Raw genomic sequence first — 23,682 nt, 5'->3', positions numbered from 1 at the left:
TTGGGAGTGGCAACATTCACCCGATAGAACCTGGAGAAGGTACTCGGTGACGCCCATGACGCTGCCTCACAGATGTCTTCCAGGGGAACGCCCCGTAGGGCTGCCCATGAGGTCGAGACAGCTCTGGTGGAGTGGCAGCTCACCCCAGCTGGCTGGGGGCGCCCTCTTCCCTCATATGCCTGGGTGATGGCGTCCACCACCATCACCCAGTGAGACAGTCGCTGTTTAGAGAGCGCACAGCCTCTCCGAGGGCCACCGTAGCAGAGGAAGAGCTGGTCTGACTGCCTGATACCGGCAGTCGCGGCCACGTAGGCTCTCAGAGCCCGCACAGGGCACAGTAGGCGTAACCTGTCCTCCCCCTCCGGGGGAACAAACTGTGCCAGGTGGATAGGTCTGTTAGATGAAGACAGCACCTTCGGGAGAAAAGCGGGGTTCGGCCATAGGGAAACCCCTGAGCCATCCGAGTTCCACCTCATGCAGGAGTCGCTCACCGACAGAGCATGCAGCTCCCCGACGCGCTTCGCTGACGCGATAGCGAGTAGAAAGGCGGTCTTAGCGGAGACCCACCTCAGCCCTGCCTGAGCAAGGGGTTCAAAGGGAGGTGCGCACAGGGCGCTGAGCACCAGGTGCAGATCCCATGGCGGGGTGCGCCGCACTCGTGGGGGGCGCAGCCGCCGCGCACCTTTCAGGAAAAGGGACACCAACCTGTGGCTTCCCACCATGTCGTTATCCACTCGAGCATGCCGAGAGGAAATGGCCGCCACATACACCCTCAGGGTAGCGGGGGACCGGCCGTCATCCAGGAGTGACTGGAGGAACTCCAGAATCCTAGGGACAGGACAGTGCACAGGGTCCTCACCCCTGTCCAAGCACCATGTAGTGAACAGCCGCCACCTCTGTTCATAAAGCGCCCGGGTAGAAGGCGCCCTCGTGTTTAGGATGGTATGGCATACCTCGCCAGAGCACTCAGTCAGCATCGGGTCGGGCCCTGCAGTGGCCAGACCCACAGCTGCAGGCGGGACGGGTCGGGATGCCAGATCCGACCCTGCCACTGAGACAGGAGATCCCTCCTGTCGGGGAGGCGCCATGGGGAACCGCTGCAGAGCCTGTGCAGCAGTGGAAACCACGTCCTCCCTGGCCAAAAGGGGGCTACCAACAGCAGCCTGTGGCCCTGCTGGAGGACCCTCTGTAGCGTAGGGACTATCAGAGGGCCTTTAGGCTGGCTAAGCGTGGTGCTGCCCACAGCAGGAGGTCCCGGGATGCCTGCAGTAGCAGTGCAGACCTGGTGCCACCTTGGTGGTTTATGTGGGAGACGGCCGAAACATTGTCCGACCGCACGAGTACATGTCGGCCCCTCAAGAAAGGGAGGAAATCCTGCAACGCTCTGTGTACAGCCCGCAGCTCTAGTGCGTTGATGTGCTGTGAGCGGTCCCGCGCCGGCCACAGCCCCTAAGCCGTCCGGTTCTGCCACACGGCGCCCCACCCCGAGAGGGAGGCGTCACGACGGGATGCAATGGAGCCCATGGGCATGCCCTGGAGGAGAAACGAACGCTTCCTCCACGGGGCCAGAGCAAGAAGGCAACGGTGGGACACCGCAAGCCTCCTGTGCCGGTGTCTCCTGGCGTCCAGGTGAAAGCTGTGCAACCACCTCTGGAGGGGACGCAGCGACAGCAATCCTAAGGGGACCACAGCAGCCGCAGCTGTCAGTTTCCCCAGGACGCGTAAGAACTCAGCGTAGTGGAACCGCCTGCCTTCCCGAAACGGGAGGAGGTGGCGGAAGATGTCGTTCACCCGCCGTGGCGACGGGCAGGCCATCATGGTGACCGCATCGAGGGTCACCCCAAGAAAAACTGTGCTCTGTGATGGGACCAGGCCACTCTTTGTAAAATTCACCCTGAGGCCCAAACGGGCCACATGGGAAAGAAGACACGTCGTATCGAGGGCCACCTGAGACTGGGACGGCGCACAGACGAGCCAGTCGTCCAGAAAGTGCCCCGTACAGTCATGCCCCGTGACTGTAGGTGCGAGAGGGCTGCCGTCACACATCTGGTGAACACCCGTGGGGAGAGGGAGAGACCAAACGGGAGCACCCTGAACTGGAAATGACGCCCCTGAAAGGCGAATCGCAGAAACTGCCGATGGTGTGGCGCCACAGGAACGTGAAAGTAGGCATCCTCCAGGTCTATGGAGGTAAACCACTCCCCTCTGGAGACCGTACGCAGAACCTCTGCAGTGGTCAACATATGGAACCTCAAGACCTTCAGGAACCTGTTGAGGTTCCTGAGGTCGAGGATAGGTCGGAATCCGCCATCTTTCTTTGCTACCAGAAAGTAAGTCGAGTAGAACCCCCCGGGGTGCAACGGGGTCTACCGGTTCGATGGCACCCTTGCCCAGGAGGACGAACAGCCCCTGGGCGAGGGCTCGGGCTTTCGCCGGGTCGCGGATGACAGTCATCCTGACTCGGCCATGGGTCGGGGGCCGACGTCGGAACTGAAGTTTGTACCCGTGGGTCAAGGTGGAAAGAACCCACGGGTCCCTGGTGGAAGCAGCCCAGTAGCTGAGCTGCTGCTGGGAAAAAAGGCCGACGGTCGGCCCCGTGGCCTCAGCGTCGGGCCCCCGACCTCTAGGGGCTCCAGGGGCACGACGGGCAGTATGTGAGACCTGAGGTTGCCCAGGGGGCAGTCGCTCAGGCGCCCGAAAGGACTGTGCCTGTCGCTGAGCAGGCTGTGGGCGTGAGTACTGGGGCCGAGGGAGGCCCCTGGCCCGTGAGTGGGTGCCGCGCTGCGAGGCAGCTGGACGGCCCCTAGGGTCGCCAGGCGGCGGCGCGCTTCTGTGAAGCTCAGACAGCTGCTGTCGGGTCTTCCCAGCTTGGACCGTGCGCTCGAGGGCTTCCAGAGCCGCGGAGCCAAACAGCTCCCCTGGTTCCACCGGAACACTGCGGAGGGTTCTTCTGCAGGCCTCCGAGAGAGGGGACTGCGCCAACCAAACCTGGCGGCGAGCCTGAACGAGAGTTGCCATTACACGTCCCAACTCCCTAGACATCAGTGCAAAGGCCTGTAGAGAGGCGTCAGTAACACTGTGGACAGAAGTGTCCAGTTCGGTCTCCTGCAGGGATGATGACAGGGCGAGCAGCAGGTGGGGTAGCAGGTGGGACATGGAATTACCCATGCGAGCCATGCGTGCTACCGCCTCATAGGCCTTCGACAGCAAGTCATCCGTTACCCGGCACTGGGGGCGAGGACACCTCGCCTCCCGTCTCAGAGCCTCATCGGGTGACACGATCAGGGCGGCTATAGTGGGCTCAACCGCTGGCATGCGGTCCAGGCCGAACTTGGATGCGTCCTGCATGGCTGCCAGGGTCCGAGCATCAGCTGTCGGACGGGCAGGGGCCCTAGGGTCCCTCCAGAACGTCTGTAATTCCCTCAGATACTCCTCTGATGGAGGTACAGTTAGTTCAGCGGGGGTTGAGGAGCGCCTGAAAAAGGCACTGGCCGAAGCTGGCTGAGCCTGCGGCACGTCCAGCTGCAGCCTGGCTAGAGCCGTATGGATGGCGGCTCCCACAGAGCCTTCCTCACTGCCACCCGCCAAGCTACGGGCTGAAGACAGGGAGCCCGCTGCAGAGGGACGGGAGGCTTCGTCTCCCAGGAGCACGTCCGAAGCGTAGTCCTGAAATATAGTAGCTGAAGCTGCTATGGAAAACGCATCCTCCTCCGGACCGAAGGAGGCCGCTGGAGGAACAAGGGCACCCGGCTGGGTTGCTCCAGCCCCAGGCTGGAGAGCCAGGAGGAGGGACTTCATGCTGTCAAGCTCCGCTGTCAGCTGATCCACTCTAGAGGTAAGCCCGGACCCCTTGGCCCTCTTCCCGGAGGTGGGGCCTGCAGTCTCAGCAGGCCGACGCCGTGGTCGGCTAGACCGAGACGGGGCCAGCCGCTGGTCAGGGGTCAACTGGGGAGACAAGGGAGGGCCCAACAGGCGCTCTACCTCGGCCAGCCTTGCAGCCCTGACAGCATGAGGCAGGATGCCACAATTCATGCAGGACTCGTCTGAGAGACCCTGCCTCAGATGTCCGAGGCCAAGGCACGGAGGACACAGATCATGGCCATCCTCAAGCTGTAGAGGAGCCATACAGGCCGAGCAGGAGTGGTTGTGATCCATGTCGGGACCACCTCTAGCTCCAATATATAAATATATATATATATATATAATAGTATATTTGCCGATAGTACGTATGTACTGATTCTTATTTATATATTTCTTCTTTCTTTTTTTTTTTTTTTTTTTTTTTTTTCAGAAGAAAATTCTTTACTTATAGCGGAATGCTGGGAGCGGGAGCCGCAAACGGTGCCTTCACCGACAATCAACTATAGGCCACCTGTTCTGGGAGCGGGGGGCGCACACGCCGCCATACACCAGGAGAGGGGCTATTGCTGTATTTATACACCGTCTATAGGTGGATGCCGGGAGCGGGAGCCGCAAACGGTGCCTTCGCCGACAACCACTATAGGCCGCCAGTGCTGGGAACAGGGGGCGCACACGCCGCCTTACACCAGGAGAGGGGCTAGTGCAAGTTTTATTAGCTATAGCTGGATGCCGGGAGCGGGAGCCGCACATGGTGCCTTCACCGACAACCACTATAGGCCACCTGTTCTGGGAGCGGGGGGCGCACACGCCGCCGTGCACCAGGAGAGGGGCAGAACAATAGCAGCAACAAAATCAAAGAACCGGCACAACCGAGTTGGCCGCTTAACATAAGTAGGTTACAGATGCCGGGAGAGGGCTAGCAATGTAGCTTCACCGACAATGCAACTATAAACAGACTGTTACTCACGTGCAGCGCACAGCACCGGGAGAAGGAGTGAGCATGCTACCTAGACCGGCGCTCGTAACAGCTGGCAGTAAACTTCATCAGCCGAGGGAAAAAAAGGTTACATACCTCTCGGCAGTTCGCCGCGGTCTCTGAAGGGCGAGCAGCTCGCAGCCTCGACGGGACGTCGCGAGACCACCAGCAGCGAACGATGAAGTAGAATTGGTTTTAGAATTCGTCTCATATGCAGACGCAGTACTTACCTTGCGCAGCGAGAAGATGAAAAAGGACTGACCTGCTGATGTTGCCGGAAGTATATAGGCTCTCCGGGGTCAGCAGGGGGTCACGAGTGACGTTGTTGGTATTAACACTCGACCTGCGCATGCGCAAGATGTATCATCCAGTGCTTGAAAGCACCGCCTCTGGCGGTCAGTAAGGATGAAATAGAACTAAAAACTCAAAACCAAGACATGAACTGAACACAAAAACGTAACTTAAAACATGATATTAAAAAACACAAGTCTATGGGCGTGACAGTTTGTTTGCACAGTAAATACAATAAACCAGATATTTTATCACCCCAACTCATCTGACACCAGCCCACCAATTATTTACAAGTACAAAAGCCTGATTGATAATGTGGAGCTTCTAAAAGCCTCCAGAACTGACATCTTTGACATGTTTGTTGTCCAGGCTGTAAAAGTTCCATGTTTGTAACCTATTCTGCCAAATTGTGTACGGACAGCTTCGTGGTTTTGATGATGGATTTTCTGCTTTTCCATAAAATCATGAGCTGCCATGCAAAGCACAAATGAAGCCTGGAGATCTGGACCATGAGTAACACTTTTTGAGGGTTGTACTACTGTAGACAACAAAGTATATGCTATATTCTACATGTTTTTTTTTATGAATTTTTATGTTGTAGAGTTGTGAAATTATTTTATCAATGGAGAAATTGAGCAGCCTTGCTTTGTTGTCTACAGTAGTAGATCAACCCTCATCTTACTTTGAAGCTCCCAGCTCCCTGAAGTGACGTCGACGCAGCTTTAGCAGCAGAAAAGCTATCAGGCTTGTGTTGATAATAATAAACTCCTGGACTATGTACAAACTTCCAAATGCATCGTTTTGTGAGTACAGACCATATTTGTACTACTGTAGAAGTTTGGTGTCATGGCATGTGATTTTAGTGTGGTAATTTTGGAGATACGGACCAGGATCCATTAACCCTTGTACGAAGCTATTCGGGATAACTCAGTAACTCAGCTGATGTTCAGCCAATATCGAAAAAACTGCGGCTGGGCTACTTGGCTGGATATCACGGTTCAAATGACCCTAGGGTGAATCTACTCCGGAGTATCGCTTTAAGAGTCAAAAAGGTCTCTAACAGCAGCTTTATGATTGGTGTTCATCTGCACTTCCTGCTGGGAAACATAAAAAAGGATCCTTATTCAGGACTAATAAGAAACCGTAAGAAAAAAAGTTTCTGTGGACCCAGAGCCCCTGTTGTCTTTAGAAGGCTGAAATAATGATGATGTAGAGGAAGAGGAACATGTCTGATTTTTATGTTTTATACTTTATACTTTCACTGTTTCATTCTTTCAGGTTGAATAACTGCAGGTTGTCAGAGACCAGCTGTGATTCTCTGGTCTCAGCTCTGAAGTCCAACCATCTGACAGAACTGGACCTGAGTAAGAACTTTGATCTTAAGGATTTAAGAGTGAAGCAGCTGTCCACAGGACTGGAGAGTCCAAGCTGTCAACTACAGACTCTGAGGTGAGTTTTCTAACTGGATCTGCTGTAGTGTTTCTGTGTGTCTCCAATTCTATCAGTAAAGCCTGAGATCTTTGAGAGAGTTGATCACAAAGTGATGATTCTGAAAGAACAGAGCTATCAAAGAAAGTGTTTGAGCTCATGTGGCTCATGAAGGGGCACCGAACATATGAATCACTTCAAAGGTTCCCTTGTCTGCTAACATGGATGTGCCAGTACTGCTTGGGAACATTTAACATAACATGCTGGAGTCTTTAAAACAAGCTCTTTGTGTTTGCTTTGGAGGTTCAGGCAGCAACAAGATTTATTTTTATTGAGATTTTATTCTTCTATAAAGGAAAAAAGAAAAGATAAAAATGGGTACAGATTAATCATACACATGGGGTAACTAACCCACACACTTAAACCAGATTATAGAAAGACCAAACAAACAAAAAAAGAAATAAAAGGGAATATCCATACATAAAACAACCCCTTCAACATAATCCCACTCATTCCCACCCTGGTCACTGCCCTACATCTGCACACCTGACATGAGGGAGTAGTACACATGAATAAAAGTGAATGCACATGAGGTATTATCTTCTACATTTTGAAATGCATCCAGGAAAGGACCCCATATGATTTGAAATTGAACAGCAGAATGTTGAAGTGAGTGTTTTATTTTTTCCAGTTTTGAACATGAAAAACTGGAGAAATATGATCTCTGCTGTTAGATCTCATCAGAACTCTGGCTGCAGCATTTTGGATCGGCTGAAGGCCCGGCTTGTATCGGGTCAAACTGTGTTTTGTATAGTTTGGGAACCTCAGGGTTGCATCTGTGTTTTTCATTGTTAGTTATGTTTGAGGGGCGAGACTCAGAAAGAAGGATTGCTGGTTGAGGCGGTGGATTATGGACCATGATTCCGATTAGAGAATCAAGGCACTTGGACAGAGAGATCTGATGTGTCTTCTTTAATGAATGTTGTTGAACTTTAACATCATTGTACAACATATGTATGTGTGCGGTCTGAAAATATACAGAGAAGCAATAAAATGTATCAGAAAATCTGCTCAGAATATCATTCAACGGTTAAATCAGAATAAACATTTATAAATAAACTGCCATATGATTTAAAGTTTACCAGTAATATCCCTCACTTATGTACAAACTGTTACTTAAGCATAACACAACAACAGAAATGCAATATAATTGGTGGAGGAAACTTTACAAATTTCAACATAAAGTTAGCAGATGCAAAGCATGCTGAACAGCATTGGAGCCTCACACATCAAAGTAACCACACAAAATACTCCCATGTAACACAAACTGGAATAAATTATCAACATATCCATGACTAAGAAGTAGAAAGCACTTACATGTCCTCAAGAACGCTCACAAGGGATAAGAAAACCAGAAAAAGTGCATGCAGCTTCACACAGTCTGCTCACTTGCTGGTCTGCTGTAGCCTGATAAACCAGCCTAAATGGATTGGATGTCTAATTTAGTCTGGCCCCGATCAATGGATACAACGGAACATTGTTGATGAGCACAACCCGTTGTCTTTCTAACCGTGTCTGTGCCTATAGGCCAACGCTCTGACCAATCAGCGCAACTGACTGTGACGTAGTAAGCGCGACAGAAAGCTTTGGTGGGAGGGGACTGTATGTAAACAAGTGAAGCAACTTCAGCATGGCTGACTTTTGTTGTCGCTTGTGCCAAAAAGACATGCGAGTTGCCGGTGTACTACAACACTTTACAAAACTGTTCCAAAGTGCAACTAAAGCTTTGTCGGTTTCGGAAAGGTTGCAGAAAATTGGAGTGAACGTCTCGAATACACAGAGGAAGCCCAATCGAGTCTGCCGAGCGTGTACAACGGTGTTAAACAGACTTGAAAGAGATCTTCCTATTTATTGGAGGTGGATTGCAAACGAGGTCGAAGAAGGTGCCTCCGCAGAATCAACAGGTGCTGAAAAGCGAGCTCGGGAGCCTACTCCCTCGAAAACGCCGAGAGACTTGAAGAAGCTCCGCCACAGTACCGAAAAGCCAGAGGGACCTGTCGCTGTTCTGCTCTGTCGTCACTCCCTCAAAACCCCGCCCCAGAACCCTCTGGCCCGCCCGCGTTGATTCAAAACACATCTCTGCGTTGTGATTGGTTTAGTTGCCATCTGCCAGATTCAGGGCAGTATTTTCAAAATGACAAGTGGATCGAGGCCAGACCCAACCGCAGGCAAAACATTTTGCCGTCCAGCAGTTGGCGCTGGTTTTCCAGGCTAGGTCTGCTGCTCTTACTGTGGCTGAACATGCCCTGACCTGTTCAGCTGCGTTACTGCCTTTCACCAGTAGATGGCGTTTCACCTGCTGGCTTTCTCAGTTATTTATTTTGTACATAGGACTAGCTTAGTCCACAATAGTGTTTATTGATGGAAGCACCATTGATTTAATCATTGTGCCAACTTTAATAAATTCTATTGTTCTATTTTAAAGGAGAAGTTGTTTTCTGCTCATTGTGTGTGTTTCACTGTGAGAATCGCTGACTTTTTAAAACCTCTCCTACATTTTAAAGTACACATGGAAGACATATTTGATTAGAATTGATCAACATGATATTGTTAGCCCAATTATTTTATTGGAAGCCCAAGAACAAGCTGGAGAAGTCTTAAGTTAAACAAAGTATTTATTGGAGGTCACAGGTCAAGTATCAGCGCTGGACTTGGAGAGACAGAGTTCTCGCATGAAATCCGTCCGACCAAGTCCCGATATCCGGAAACATTTCATATTTATGTTCACTTTTATCTCAGAGGTTGTACTTACACTTGACAACGTATCATTGAACATTTACTAGTGATTTGAGCAGGCCATCCACCATCTTCGTCATGTTCTTTGGATGTGATAAGCGATGTGTGAGTGTTGTTTCAGGCGTGCATCTACTGTACCAGACCTATCTGACCTAAGAGACGCTTTATCTGACCCAGTTATTTTATCCCGCTACATCATCTTAAAGTCTTGGACATAAATTGCATTTGTATGAGCAGAGTGTACACGTACAAACTAGGAACATAGATTATTTAGTGAACTACAGAATATGAATACATAAAGTCTAAGAATAAAGCCAATTTATAACAATATATTCTTCATTTAGATTGGAAGGCTGCGGGTTGTCAGAGATCAGCTGTGCTTCTCTGGTCTCAGCTCTGAAGTCCAACCCCTCCCATCTGACAGAACTGGACCTGAGCTGGAACATGCTGCAGGACTCAGGAGCGAAGGAGCTGTGCAGCTTTCTGCAGAGTCCACACTGTGGCCTGAAGACTCTGAGGTCAGACACCATGTTTTAGTTGTGTGTTCACATTAATATGATGTAAGCTGTGCTGACATTAAATGGTAGATATAAGACGTTTAAAGATCCATATAGATGCTGCCACACAGTACTACTCATACTCATCACGTGCAAATTAGGTGATTAAATTGAATACTGCCCACATAAACTGTAACGTTTGAGCTCTTTTTCACTTGTTCTGTTTGACTGTTTTAACCGGCATCCTGTTGGCTTCAGCTCACATGTTTTATTCTTTATTCAGATTGCAGTGCTGTGGGTTGTCAGACGTCAGCTGTGCTTCTCTGGTCTCAGCTCTGAAATCTAACCCCTCCCACCTGACAGAACTGGACCTGAGGTACAACTACAACCTGCAGGAATCAGCAGCGAAGCAACTGTCTGATCTTGTGGAGAGTCCAGACTACAAACTGAAGACTCTGAGGTCAGTTCACTGAATGGAACTGTTGGAGGTCTTCATGTTTCCAGACACAATTAATTCTCCTGCATCTTCATTTATAATTTCTAGTTCATCAAATGTAAGAAAACACATTGAATAATTATTTGATGCTGACACTAATATTTAAGGCCTGCAAAGATATAAAAGCACATTTGAATCCATTTTTTCGACATGTTTTTGTGTTTCATTCAGATTTGAGCACTGCAGTTTGTCAGAGATCAGCTGTGCTTCTCTGGCCTCAGCTTTGAAGTCCAACCCCTCCCATCTGACAGAACTGGACCTGAGCAGGAACACCATAAAGGATTCAGAAGTGAAACAGCTGTGTGGTTTTCTGGGAAGTCCACTTTGCAGACTGAAGACTCTGAGGTCAGACGCCACCTTTTAGTTGTGTTCCAAGATTAATGTGATGTGAAAGCTGTGTTGACACTAAACTTTACATATTAGACTGATGTTATACTGATCCACAGTGAGGACCATCACAGTAAGTCTGTTTTTTCAGTGCTTTTTCTCATAAGCATCTGAACATGCAGCAGAGGATCAGCATCATAATGAAATGTGTTGGATGAGAAGATGGAACAAAGTCTCAGCATCCTGCAGTCCTAAAGATGGAGAAAAACAAATCTCCAGGTTCATTATAACATCTATAAAGAGAAACTTCACTCTTATAATTTACAACTGAGGAATGCAAGAAAGTCCTACTTCTCTGACATCATCACCAAAAATTGGTGATGAAACAACTCCACCGCTGCATCAAGAGTGTACAGCAATGAGAGAAACGGCGGAGAAGTGAAGCCCAAGCAAAGTTTGATCGCTGATGTGTTCAGTAGCGTTACGCCATACGAGTCGACGTCCACCAGGCACAAAGACATTACAGATGCTGCAACATACCACATGGTGCCCGTGTACACCGTCACAAACTTTCAGAAAATGCTTCGGACGCTGGACAAACGTTACAAAATACCATCCCGAACATATTTTAATCAAGTGGCCATTCCAACAATCTACAACGAATGTAAAATGAATGTTGAATCCGAGCTCCGTGAAATTGAACGTTTTGCCACAACCACGGACCTGTGGTGGAGCCGGACGACTGAGCCTTACATCAGTTTAACGCTCCATTTTATAACAACAAACTTCCAACTCAAGATGTCCTTCTTTTGTATTATGTTTTCACTGAACCCACAGTCATATCGTATCGATATCGAGATATCTGGCATGAATATCGAGATATGAAATATGAAGGTATTTCACAGTTCATCTCAGATCTTAGGATCTCAGGCTCATGTAAAGTCTGCACAGTCAGAAGTCTGATCAATACTGCAAAGAGTGACTATATCCATGTTTAAATGTGCATAAACAGAAGTAAGGTCCAGAGAAGGGATGCACAACAGCAGGGTAACGTTGTAAAACTCTGCACGTTGAGGAATCTAATAGGTTGGTGATAGAAACTCTTCTGAAGTCATGTGGGCCGTGCTGCCAGGCTCCTGTGCTGCCAGGCTCCTGTGCTGCCAGGCTCCTGTGCTGCCAGGCTCCTGTGCTGCCAGGCTCCTGTGCTGCCAGACTCCTGTGCTGCCAGGCTCCTGTGCTGCCAGGCTCCTGTACTGCCAGGCTCCTGTGCTGCCAGGCTCCTGTGCTGCCAGGCTCCTGTACTGCCAGGCTCCTGTGCTGCCAGGCTCCTGTGCTGCCAGGCTCCTGTGCTGCCAGGCTCCTGTACTGCCAGGCTCCTGTGCTGCCAGGCTCCTGTGCTGCCAGGCTCCTGTACTGCCAGGCTCCTGTGCTGCCAGGCTCCTGTGCTGCCAGGCTCCTGTACTGCCAGGCTCCTGTGCTGCCAGGCTCCTGTGCTGCCAGGCTCCTGTACTGCCAGGCTCCTGTGCTGCCAGGCTCCTGTACTGCCAGGCTCCTGTACTGCCAGGCTCCTGTGCTGCCAGGCTCCTGTGCTGCCAGGCTCCTGTACTGCCAGGCTCCTGTGCTGCCAGGCTCCTGTGCTGCCAGGCTCCTGTACTGCCAGGCTCCTGTGCTGCCAGGCTCCTGTACTGCCAGGCTCCTGTACTGCCAGGCTCCTGTGCTGCCAGGCTCCTGTACTGCCAGGCTCCTGTGCTGCCAGGCTCCTGTGCTGCCAGGCTCCTGTGCTGCCAGGCTCCTGTACTGCCAGGCTCCTGTACTGCCAGGCTCCTGTGCTGCCAGGCTCCTGTACTGCCAGGCTCCTGTGCTGCCAGGCTCCTGTACTGCCAGGCTCCTGTGCTGCCAGGCTCCTGTGCTGCCAGGCTCCTGTACTGCCAGGCTCCTGTGCTGCCAGGCTCCTGTACTGCCAGGCTCCTGTACTGCCAGGCTCCTGTGCTGCCAGGCTCCTGTACTGCCAGGCTCCTGTACTGCCAGGCTCCTGTACTGCCAGGCTCCTGTGCTGCCAGGCTCCTGTACTGCCAGGCTCCTGTGCTGCCAGGCTCCTGTACTGCCAGGCTCCTGTACTGCCAGGCTCCTGTGCTGCCAGGCTCCTGTACTGCCAGGCTCCTGTGCTGCCAGGCTCCTGTGCTACCAGGCTCCTGTGCTGCCAGGCTCCTGTACTGCCAGGCTCCTGTGCTGCCAGGCTCCTGGCTCCTTGGTGATGCTGGGTGCCTTCCCAAAGCATCGCTTGTGGGGTTTGTCCTGCATGGCAGGAAGTTTCCCCTGTGCTGTGCTGCTTCCACCACTCTCTGCAGTGTTTTGCGGCTGTAGGCAGACAGTATCACACCATAACACAGCCCGTCAGCAGGTTTTCGGTTGTGCTCCTGTAGAAGCTGGTGATGATGTTGAGATTCATGCCAAACTTCCTCAGCTTCCTCAGGAGGTGGAGCCACTGGGAGCTTTCATGCACAACATATCCACAAGCAGAGTCCAGGATAGGTCCTCTGTGATCTGCCCTCTGCTGACCGTTTCAACCATGGCACCGCTGATGTAGAGCTTTCAGTGTCCCCTCTCTCACGGTCTCCTTCTGAAGTCCACCATCTCTTTTTTGTTTTGCTAACGCTAGGAGAGAGTTTGACCTGACACCAGGTGGTAAGTGCTTCTCCCTCCTCTCTGTAGGTTGTCTCGTCTTTCTCTGCGATGAGACCTAAAATGGTGGTGTCATTGGCAAACTTAGTGATGACAAAATCCCATTAATAATACATCAGCATCCTTTAATCTGCCAACATTCAATAAAACAGTCAATTTGATCTTTATTTCTATCAGTTTGTTCCCATTTGCTCCAAAGTTTCTCCTGACATGTTTGTTTTCTTTGAAACTTGAATCATTTGGCTGCACAACATGAGTTTGTATGGATGGAGCCACTGGTGGAGCTGGCAGAGTTTAAGAGCTGAAGTCACTCCGTCTTTATTGAAGCAGCAGCATGTTGTCATTAATATTAATGAGAGCTCTTTTTCACTTGTTCTGTTGGACTGTTTTAACCTGCATCCTGTTGGCTTCAGCTCACATGTTTTATTCTTTATTCAGATTGAGGGGCTGCAGGTTGTCAAAGATCAGCTGTGCTTCTGTGGTCTCTGCTCTGAAGTCCAACCCCTCCCATCTGACAGAACTGGACCTGAGCTGGAACACCATCAGTGACTCTGCAGCGAAGGAGCTGTGCAGCTTTCTGCAGAGTCCTCACTGTGGACTGAAGACTCTGAGGTCAGACACCATGTTTTAGTTGTTTGTTCAGATTAATATGATGTGAAAGTTGTGCTGGTCTTCATGGCAAAGTCTGTTTTCTTCTTCAGTGGTTTAGTTGATGAAATGATGATTCATTAAATAATGAGAAAACACAGTGAATCTGTCAGACAGAAACAAATCTAGAATCACTGGCTGATGCTTCTAGAGCTCCAGAGTTGGTGAATATTTCTGTCTGAAACAATAACAACAGTTTGGAGCAGCAAAACTCCAAAAGCCCGTTAATCAGCTGATACTAACAAACTCCCCTCCAACACTGTTGGAAATGAACAATCTTTGACTTGGTTAGAAAGCAGCTTTCATCACAGCAGCAGTTATCTTCAGTCAGATTCATTCATGATGACAAAATCCAGCCAAAAAGCTTCTCCCACTAATAATCTCACTGATAATTACTGAGCTGCCATGAAGGAGGGAGGCAGGAACTGCTTCATCACTGTAGATACATGCTGTTCTGTTCCCCTGCTGGCTTTATTGGAGCTGTTTTCATCTGTTTCATTCATTTATGAGGAGAACATTGAGTTTCTGTGAATAGCGTGTGTGAATGTAGGCTGAAAATCAGCAGATCAGGAACATGAAGTTTCATCAGTTTCTTTGAGAAACTAAAAAAAGGTTTTCAACATGAAAAAAAGTGCAGCAGGATTTTATTTCACTTTCAAAGTCAATTTCATTCAGTTTTTTATTTCCACTTTAGTATATCTGTTCATATTTCAGATGTTTTCACATGCAGAAACTTTCTGTCAAGTTCAAAACTTTTTTCAATTTTGAAAATCAGAAAAATCTGAAACTGAAGGAAAAAGAATTCAAACACGAAAAAACACATAAAATAAGATTTGAAATTAAAAATGCATCAAATAATCTACAATCAAATAGCATCAAAGTAAAATCATCTGTTTTAACTTTGAATGAAATTTCTTTTTAAAGAATAAGACTTGACTTTCAGTTTCAACTGATGGAAAAAGTAATATTTTGGCCCAGTTAAACTCCATGGAGAAACAGCTTTGGTAGCGAGCATCTGTACTGATCTGCTCATTAGTCCAGTGTTTGGATTTCCTGAGATGAGTCTCTCAGTGGAGCTGCTGCCGGCTGTGTTTCTGTCTGCTTCTAAATCATGTGACTCTGATGGAAGCTGTGATGTTTAAAGACTGAATGGAAACACTTAACTTAACACTCTGACTCCTCCTTGACTTCAGCTTTGTAGCTTCCTGCTGGAGATGGGGGAGGTCTCCCAACCATCAGCCTCAAACTCCACTGATTCTGATAGTTAGTCAAAGCGTCCATCAGCATCCATTAATCAGCCAAACTGATCAATCAGTCCACCTCTGGATGGTTCCAACACTTTTCTAAGGCTCTGTAATGTTTGCACTGACTGAGATATTCAAACACAACAAGTCACAGTAACAAGTTCTGCTGCTGTCGACTCTTTAAAGAAGTTTGATTCCATGATTCCATTAAACATCACTGCACCATGTTTTTGGGCCTTTAACCTTCAATAAAACAGTGAACCTGATCTCCATTTCTATCAGTTTGTTCCCATTTGCTCCAAAGTTCCTCCTGACATGTTTGTTTTCTTTGAAACTTGAATCATTTGGCTGCACAACATGAGTTTGTATGGATGGAGCCACTGGTGGAGCTGGCAGAGTTTAAGAGCTGAAGTCACTCTGTCTTTATTGGAGCAGCAGCATGTTGTCATTAATATTAATGAGAGCTCTTTTTCACTTGTTCTGTTGGACTGTTTTAACCTGCATCCTGTTGGCTTCAGCTCACATGTTTTATTCTTTATTCAGATTGGAGAACTGCAGGTTGTCAGAGATCAGCTGTGCTTCTCTGGTCTCTGCTCTGAAGTCCAACCCCTCCCATCTGACAGAACTGGACCTGAGTGAGAACACCATCAGTGACTCTGCAGAGAAGGAGCTGTGCAGCTTTCTGCAGAGTCCTCACTGTGGACTGAAGACTCTGAGGTCAGACACCATGTTTTAGTTGTTTGTTCAGATTAATATGATGTGAAAGTTGTGCTGGTCTTCATGGTAAAGTCTGTTTTCTTCTTCAGTGGTTTAGTTGATGAAATGATGATTCATTAAATAATGAGAAAACACAGTGAATCTGTCAGACAGAAACAAATCTAGAATCACTGGCTGATGCTTCTAGAGCTCCAGAGTTGGTGAATATTTCTGTCTGAAACAATAACAACAGTTTGGAGCAGCAAAACTCCAAAAGCCCGTTAATCAGCTGATACTAACAAACTCCCCTCCAACACTGTTGGAAATGAACAATCTTTGACTTGGTTAGAAAGCAGCTTTCATCACAGCAGCAGTTATCTTCAGTCAGATTCATTCATGATGACAAAATCCAGCCAAAAAGCTTCTCCCACTGATAACTGAAAGGAAATCACTTTCAGTTGAGCTTTATTTAATGAATTCTATCAATAATTCCCTCTGTTACACAATGTCAAGTCCAACTGAAAGTGATGCTGACATTTAGTGACTGTGAGGAAAACACAAAGAAGAGTTTATCAGAAGAAGAATAACATGATTGGACGATGGATGGAAGAAAAGCTGTGAGCTAACTTGTTGCTAGGTAACAGCAGAGGGAAGGAGGCTGTGAGTGTGTGTGAGCAGCTTTCCATCAGGTGAGAAATGTGTGAAAACATGGAGCAGAGTCAGTGTTTGATAGCTGTGCAGCCAAAGAGAAGCTGAACAGGTGAAGTGCTGCGACCCTGTGCAGGTGAGCCCAACACAGACACAAAGGATGATCACTGAGCTGCCATGAAGGAGGGAGGCAGGGACTGCTGCATCACTGCAGATACATGCTGTTCTGTTCCCCTGCTGGCTGTGTGGGAGCTGTTCCCAGCTGTTTTATTCAGTAAGAGCTCAGAGTTGCTGTGAGCAGCATGTGAGTGAATGCAGGCTGAGAAACAGCAGATAAGAAACATGAAGCTTCATCAGTTTCTCTGAGGAACAAAAAACAGATTCAAAGTGAAAAAGTGCAGCAGACGTTTATTTAAGTTTGAATGTAAAGTTCATTCTTCTTTCATAGTGTTTTATTTCCACTTTAGTCTCATTTCTTCATATTTGAGATGTTTTCTGTTTTCAGATTCACACTTTCTGTCAGATTCTGAACTTTTTTCCACCTTCTGATCCGTTTTTTCACTTTCAAACTTTTGCTGCTGACCAGCTTTGAGAGCCAGGACGTCAGCTGACAGGGGGGTTAAATCCTGACTGCCAGAATACCTGACTGATTCTGATAGTTAGTCAAAGCGTCCATCAGCATCCATCAATCAGCCAAACTGATCAATCAGTCCACCTCTGGATGGTTCCAACACTTTTCTAAGGCTCTGTAATGTTTGGACTGACTGAGATATTCAAACACAACAAGTCACAGTAACAAGTTCTGCTGCTGTCGACTCTTTAAAGAAGTTTGATTCCATGATTCCATTAAACATCACTGCACCATGTTTTTGTGCCTTTAACCTTCAATAAAACAGTGAACCTGATCTCTATTTCTATCAGTTTGTTCCCATTTGCTCCAAAGTTCCTCCTGACATGTTTGTTTTCTTTGAAACTTGAATCATTTGGCTGCACAACATGAGTTTGTATGGATGGAGCCACTGGTGGAGCTGGCAGAGTTTAAGAGCTGAAGTCACTCCGTCTTTATTGAAGCGGCAGCATGTTGTCATTAATATTAATGAGAGCTCTTTTTCACTTGTTCTGTTGGACTGTTTTAACCTGCATCCTGTTGGCTTCAGCTCACATGTTTTATTCTTTATTCAGATTGGAGCGCTGCAGGTTGTCAGAGATCAGCTGTGCTTCTGTGGTCTCTGCTCTGAAGTCCAACCCCTCCCATCTGACAGAACTGGACCTGAGCAGGAACACCATCAGTGACTCTGCAGAGAAGGAGCTGCGCAGCTTTCTGCAGAGTCCACACTGTGGACTGAAGACTCTGAGGTCAGACACCATGTTTTAGTTGTTTGTTCAGATTAATATGATGTGAAAGTTGTGCTGGTCTTCATGGTAAAGTCTGTTTTCTTCTTCAGTGGTTTAGTTGATGAAATGATGATTCATTAAATAATGTTTTATTCTTTATTCAGATTGGTGTGCTGCAGGTTGTCAGAGATCAGCTGTGCTTCTGTGGTCTCTGCTCTGAAGTCCAACCCCTCCCATCTGACAGAACTGGACCTGAGCTGGAACAGCCTGAAGGAATCAGATGTGAAGGAGCTGTCTGATCTTGTGAAGAGTCCACACAACAAACTGCAGACTCTGAGGTCAGTCGAGGGTTGGAGGTCCATGCAGCTCTCAGCTGTATTTTATGAGACTTTATTTATTATTTATTATATTTATTAAAGCTGATGGCAGCTGACAGCTGAGGATGCTCTGAAACACTCGTTTATCTCCTCTCTCTTTCTTCTCTCTACAGATGGAAGCCATCTCTTCAGTGATGGTGATGAACAGGACGATGTGAGCTGAGAGGATGAAGCAGCAGCAGCTTGTGTGCAGAGAGACTCTGACTGGATGATGATGTATATCATGCTGATGTGTTTATATTCTGTGTTTTTCTTCCTTTGGAATAATAAAGTTAAAGTTGTTAGAAATGATCAGTAATGAAATGATCCATAAACCCAGCTGCCATCCCTACCTGCAGTTCCACCTGAATTTAAAGAAAAGCCAGCGTGTAAAATCTGTCAGCTGTTTTATTCTCTTTGCTTCCAGCTCGACCTGGTTACATCTCACTTTGTTTGATTCTGATGGATTTGATAAACACCCATCAGTGGAAATGAGAAGCTGTCAGTGTGATTGCCTTCTTTTATGATTTTATTGCCTTCTTGTGATTTGATGTAGCTGTACAGCACTTTGAATTGCCTTGTGTACGAATTGTTGATTCAGTCAGAGACGAGCAGCTTTAGAGACAACTAAGCTGAATAAAATGTGGGGACCTGGAAGGAAGATCTTTCTCTCTTTTCACTTTGGATGTTTTCATCTGAAGGTTTTTGTACAGGCTGCAGGGATCATTTCTCCCTGTGGAGACCAGACTTCCAACACCTGCAGCAGTAGGTGGCTGAATGATGGAGTTTAACTTTCTGTATCTGCAACTCACAGCTGCTCTGTTTATTCACAGCTGAGAAATCATCTTCCTGGGGATGACCATAACCTTTATAAACATCACCACTATCTTTATTAATATCAAGAATCAGTCTGAATGTTTCTGGTTCTTTCTTCTGGTACCAGAATACATCACCATTAATGACCAACTCTCCTGGTCAGTGTTACAGTTATTTCTGATTTTCGCAACTTTGACTGCTTTTGCAAAACTCTACACACAACTACAAGAACTTCACACCAATCTAGCAAAGCATTGTAGATACATTGCAAAATCAAACTAAGGTTGAAAAACATTATACACCTTTGTAAAAATTGCATTTTTGTGGCAAATCATTCACACAACCTATCATTTTGATTAACACGCCCACACTGCAACTACACACAAATGGTAGAAATGATACACACATTTGGCTTATGCTTTTCTTTGCATAATGTAAATCATACTTTTATCATGAATACGTTTGATATAAACACACAGGGAATCACTTCAATCATGACTGTTTATTTACATTCACCAAAACAAACTAAAAATATTTTTTTTACATGTAAATAAAAACACAAGAAAACTCAATACAAGTGTACTGAAAACAAAAGGAAGTTACTGAACATCCGTACGCCTTGCTGGATCTGGCCACAAGATTTCATCAACGTCACATGCTATGTCTTCAAGTGCAAGACAGCGGGGAAAGTATCGCCTTGCATGGCGTATCCAGCCCTGACATGCTGCCTGGTCAATATCCCCACATGCCTCCTCCATTGCCTGTAGCAGGGCCATACGCTGCTGGGGATTACGCTCATAGACCCTCCATCGCCAGGCAGAGAAGAACTCCTCGATGGCATTGAGGAAAGGGGAGTAAGGTGGGAGGTTGAGGATAGTGAAATGTGGATGATCCTGACACCAGTTACGGACTGCAGCAGATCTGTGAAAGCTAACATTGTCCCATATTACGACATATCTTGTTTGGTGTGCTCGATGTGCATTTGTGAGGATGGCATTTAGCTGGTTGAGGAATGCAATGATGAGGTCTGTCTTGTACAGGCCCAGTGTGGCATGATGGTGAAGGACACCGTTCTGGCTGATCGCAGCACACATTGTTATGTTGCCCCCCCTCTGCCCTGGCACATTTGTAATGGCACGCTGTCCGATGACATTCCTGCCCCGTCTTCTTGTTTTAGTGAGGTTGATCCCTGCCTCATCCAAAAATATGAGCTCATGGCCCATGGCATCTGCCTCTAGCGCCATTACTCTCTGAAAAAAGAAAAAACAAACAAAATACATACACTTCAGTATGTAAAAGGACCATGTATACACTTCTGAATTCAACACCAATACTGTTGCTTACCTGCACATATTCACAACGCAGTTGCTTTACTCGTTCTGAATTCCTTTCAAAGGGCACTCTGTAGACCTGCTTCATGCAAATTTTGTTTCTGACAAGTAAGCGTGATATTGCTGAGATGCTCACAGTATTTACATTTGCAAAAGTTGTGTCATCTTCAATTACACGCTGCTGAATTTCACGCAGCCTTATGGTATTGTTCGCCGTCACCATATTCACAATGTGGATCTCCTGCTCAGGTGTGAACAGTCTTTCTCTGCCCCCAGCTCTCGGAATTCTAGCAATTCTGTAAAGTAGCAATGGCATCATTTGTACATTACTGTATTTTACATATTACAGAAGTATACATATTGTTGTAGCAGTCACAGTGCCGTGTGGATTAAGAGTTTTTCAAACTTTGACAAAACCAACATTCCTGTGGGGGATGTTTACGTATGTGGATATAAACCAGATCTTCATTTTCTTTCCACAAAGGAAAAAGAGACAGAAACTGCCTAATTTACAACTCTCTTAAGAGCTTTTGGGGAGTCGAACTCCAACAGACACTTGCCATTAAAATTGGTAAACTCGAATGAACAAAGAACTCACTCTTGGAAAAGTGGGACACTTACTATCTTATCTAGACCATAACTCGAAAGTTGACACTTTAACACCCCTCTTCACCAGCAAACCGACCAGATGGCTATACACATGAACTGAGAAGACTCACTTTTAGTCAAATCTTAAAACTATATTAAATGTGTTTGATAACCGTGTACAATTTCTTTCAGGTTTCCCGCTTGATCACAAGACACATATAGAGACAATTTGTACGATTCTGGCTTAAATATTGACAAAGAACTGATTTTGGTGGAAAATGCCCAACCTGCCTGATGGAACCACATTGCCCCCTAGTGGTCTGCAGTGTTGATTAGTTGAACATTTAAATCCCAGAGGACTCAGTAAAATGGACAATATATGCAACTAGTAACTTCTAACGATGTCCCTTCGGTATCTATTTGGTATTTGTTTAGTGTCCCCATTGTTAACACAGAAATTAGCATTGTGTAATTCACAATTCATATGTCACGATTTCATAGATATTCACCTGAATTTTGAAAGTCACAATTGTCTTTATCATGTGTGTTATTTTGATGTCTTTATATTACAAGTCTATGTTATATCTTTAATCTGCATATCTTAACAAGATGTGGTGTTTTCAGAATCACCGAGACAAATGTTCTGAGATGGGAGTAATGGAGAAACACACAGTTCTTTGTCTCATCCAGAAATCCCCCTAGCACAGATCACCTTACAGAGACATGCACACAGTTCAAGCATGTCATTGGCTGAAAAAGTAGTGTAAGCCCCGCCTCCGAGAGTCAAAACCCGGAACAGCGGAAAACACACGCTCTCTTGTGCTCTGGCTCTTGTTCCAGAAGGGTTCCAACCCAGAGTTTCAGAAGGAGATTTGAGCAGAAAACAGCTGCTCATAGACTTTTAGAGATGGTTTAAGCAGAAGAGAAGAGCTCGCCGGAGTTTGGGAGTTTTCCATAATCTCAGGAGAGAGCGGAAGGACGTGTGGATAACGATGCAGCGGACGACCGGAGGAGACCCTCCAGAACCCAGTGAGACCCCGGAGACGAGAAAGAAAGATCCGAACAAAGAAACAGATTGAAATACTCTGAAGATGCACGTTTTACGTGTTTGTGTTCGTCCCTCGCCATCCACGTCCTTCTACGTCGCACGTCCTAACCTCCGCTGTTTCACGCCATCATCACCTTTTCCTACCAAGAAAGCCAACTCCAAGCAACCTTTTATTAATCTTCTGTGAACTTAAGTTCACTTCATCAGAGAAAGCAGCAACGGACCAACTCTGACACAACGATGGATTTGATCATCCCACAGTAAAGCCCTCGACATCATCGTCCCCGTTTTCCTGTGAAGAGAAGCAACTGAGAAGCTAAAAAGGTTAGCCACCACAGCCAGGAAGGCCCAGAGAGCGGAAGAGAAGTCCCCTCGGACCCCGCGTGGCCGCTACCATGGTCCGAACCGACTGAACAGAACTTCAGCACAGTAAGACCGACCCGTTTTCACCTTAAAGTGGGTTTGATGGATGTCTCGAGGCTTTCACAGAATGATAAATTAACCCGAAATGTCAGTATTTAGCTTCAAATAGTCAGCCAACCCAAACTATTTGAATAACTCCAGTATCTCTCCATTCCCATATTTTATTTTATATTCACTAAGTGTTTTATATAATCACCCATATTCCATGCATCTCCTGTTTGTTTAAAGGTTCATGTCTAAGATCATATCATTGTAATAAACAGCTCATATATCTATATATATGTTATAATCACAGATTGTGTCGTATGCTTTCTTTACGTAATGTCTGTCCAACCAAACGAGAACTTCACGAAAGTAGCGAGATATGAGACTGATTATCAATTGAATATTAATTGAATATTAATTTAACACCAGGATCGTAAGATTCCGAACAGTTTTCCTACCTGACTGTGACTTAAAATTAAGTCAAAACCTAGGTAGGTGGTGCCCCCTGAATTCGAGGTAAGGTTTATTTGAGACTGTAAGAACATCTCATAAATCCTTATATTTAATAGGTATATAAATACCCGGTAACGCTACATATTTTTGGTGCGCCGTGCGAGGCGTTTTACGGTAGACTGACTTACGTGAAGGAAAGCATAAACATGATATTGGCTGGTTCATTATCTGTGTGTGAGCAATGCAAGCAGTGGCTGTGTCTGTCTTTATAAACTTAGAATGACTAAAAGCACTTTATCAGAGTAATCGTGGACGCATGATAACTCTCCAAATCCGTGGGTGCGCAATATTAATTGCACACCGCAGAAGAGCAGCCAGCAGCCCCGCTGTTTCCTCCCAGAATAAAGATTGCATGCACAGCGCAAGAACGCTGAATTTAAAGGCCTGGCCGTAGTTGCGAGTTTCCAACACGGTTGATTTGATTTTTTTTTTATGAGTATCACAAATTCAGCCGCGAGTCCAGGTGAATTTAGACAACTCAGAGCCTCCTCAAACACAGGAGTTTTGATCCGCTGTAATCTTGCAGCCGGACATAAAAAAAGCATCAAGGTGCTATATTGAAACCCCATGAAGTGGGGGAGCGAGTTTAAACGTTGTTTAACGGAGCGTTGTGACGCCTAAAATAAAGTAATACAGATTACTTATTGAAAGTTAAAGCTGCTGAGCTTAACTCAATGAGTCAGAGCCGTCGCTCCTG

At 46.8% G+C, this 23,682-nt stretch overlaps 1 protein-coding gene across 5 annotated transcripts in view; it reads left to right on the top strand.

Annotated features, from left to right (window-relative positions):
• Positions 1-18,942, top strand: part of LOC142385509 (NACHT, LRR and PYD domains-containing protein 3-like) — a 40,765-nt gene extending 21,823 nt beyond the window's left edge. For all 5 annotated transcript variants that reach the window (XM_075472116.1, XM_075472119.1, XM_075472118.1 and 2 more), the window contains 9 exons: positions 6,407-6,577; positions 9,697-9,870; positions 10,133-10,309; positions 10,517-10,690; positions 13,793-13,966; positions 15,790-15,963; positions 17,773-17,946; positions 18,090-18,263; positions 18,416-18,942. In XM_075472116.1, the coding sequence (XP_075328231.1) occupies positions 6,407-6,577; positions 9,697-9,870; positions 10,133-10,309; positions 10,517-10,690; positions 13,793-13,966; positions 15,790-15,963; positions 17,773-17,946; positions 18,090-18,263; positions 18,416-18,437 (1,414 nt within the window). In that variant the 3' untranslated portion in view covers positions 18,438-18,942. The remainder of the gene's footprint in view (positions 1-6,406; positions 6,578-9,696; positions 9,871-10,132; positions 10,310-10,516; positions 10,691-13,792; positions 13,967-15,789; positions 15,964-17,772; positions 17,947-18,089; positions 18,264-18,415) is intronic.
• Positions 18,943-23,682: the final 4,740 nt, after the last annotated feature.

This window comes from Odontesthes bonariensis, chromosome 8 (assembly GCF_027942865.1).
Source record: "Odontesthes bonariensis isolate fOdoBon6 chromosome 8, fOdoBon6.hap1, whole genome shotgun sequence".
NCBI classification, from domain to species: Eukaryota; Metazoa; Chordata; class Actinopteri; order Atheriniformes; family Atherinopsidae; genus Odontesthes; species Odontesthes bonariensis.
This window is presented reverse-complemented; position numbering and strand designations above follow the sequence as displayed.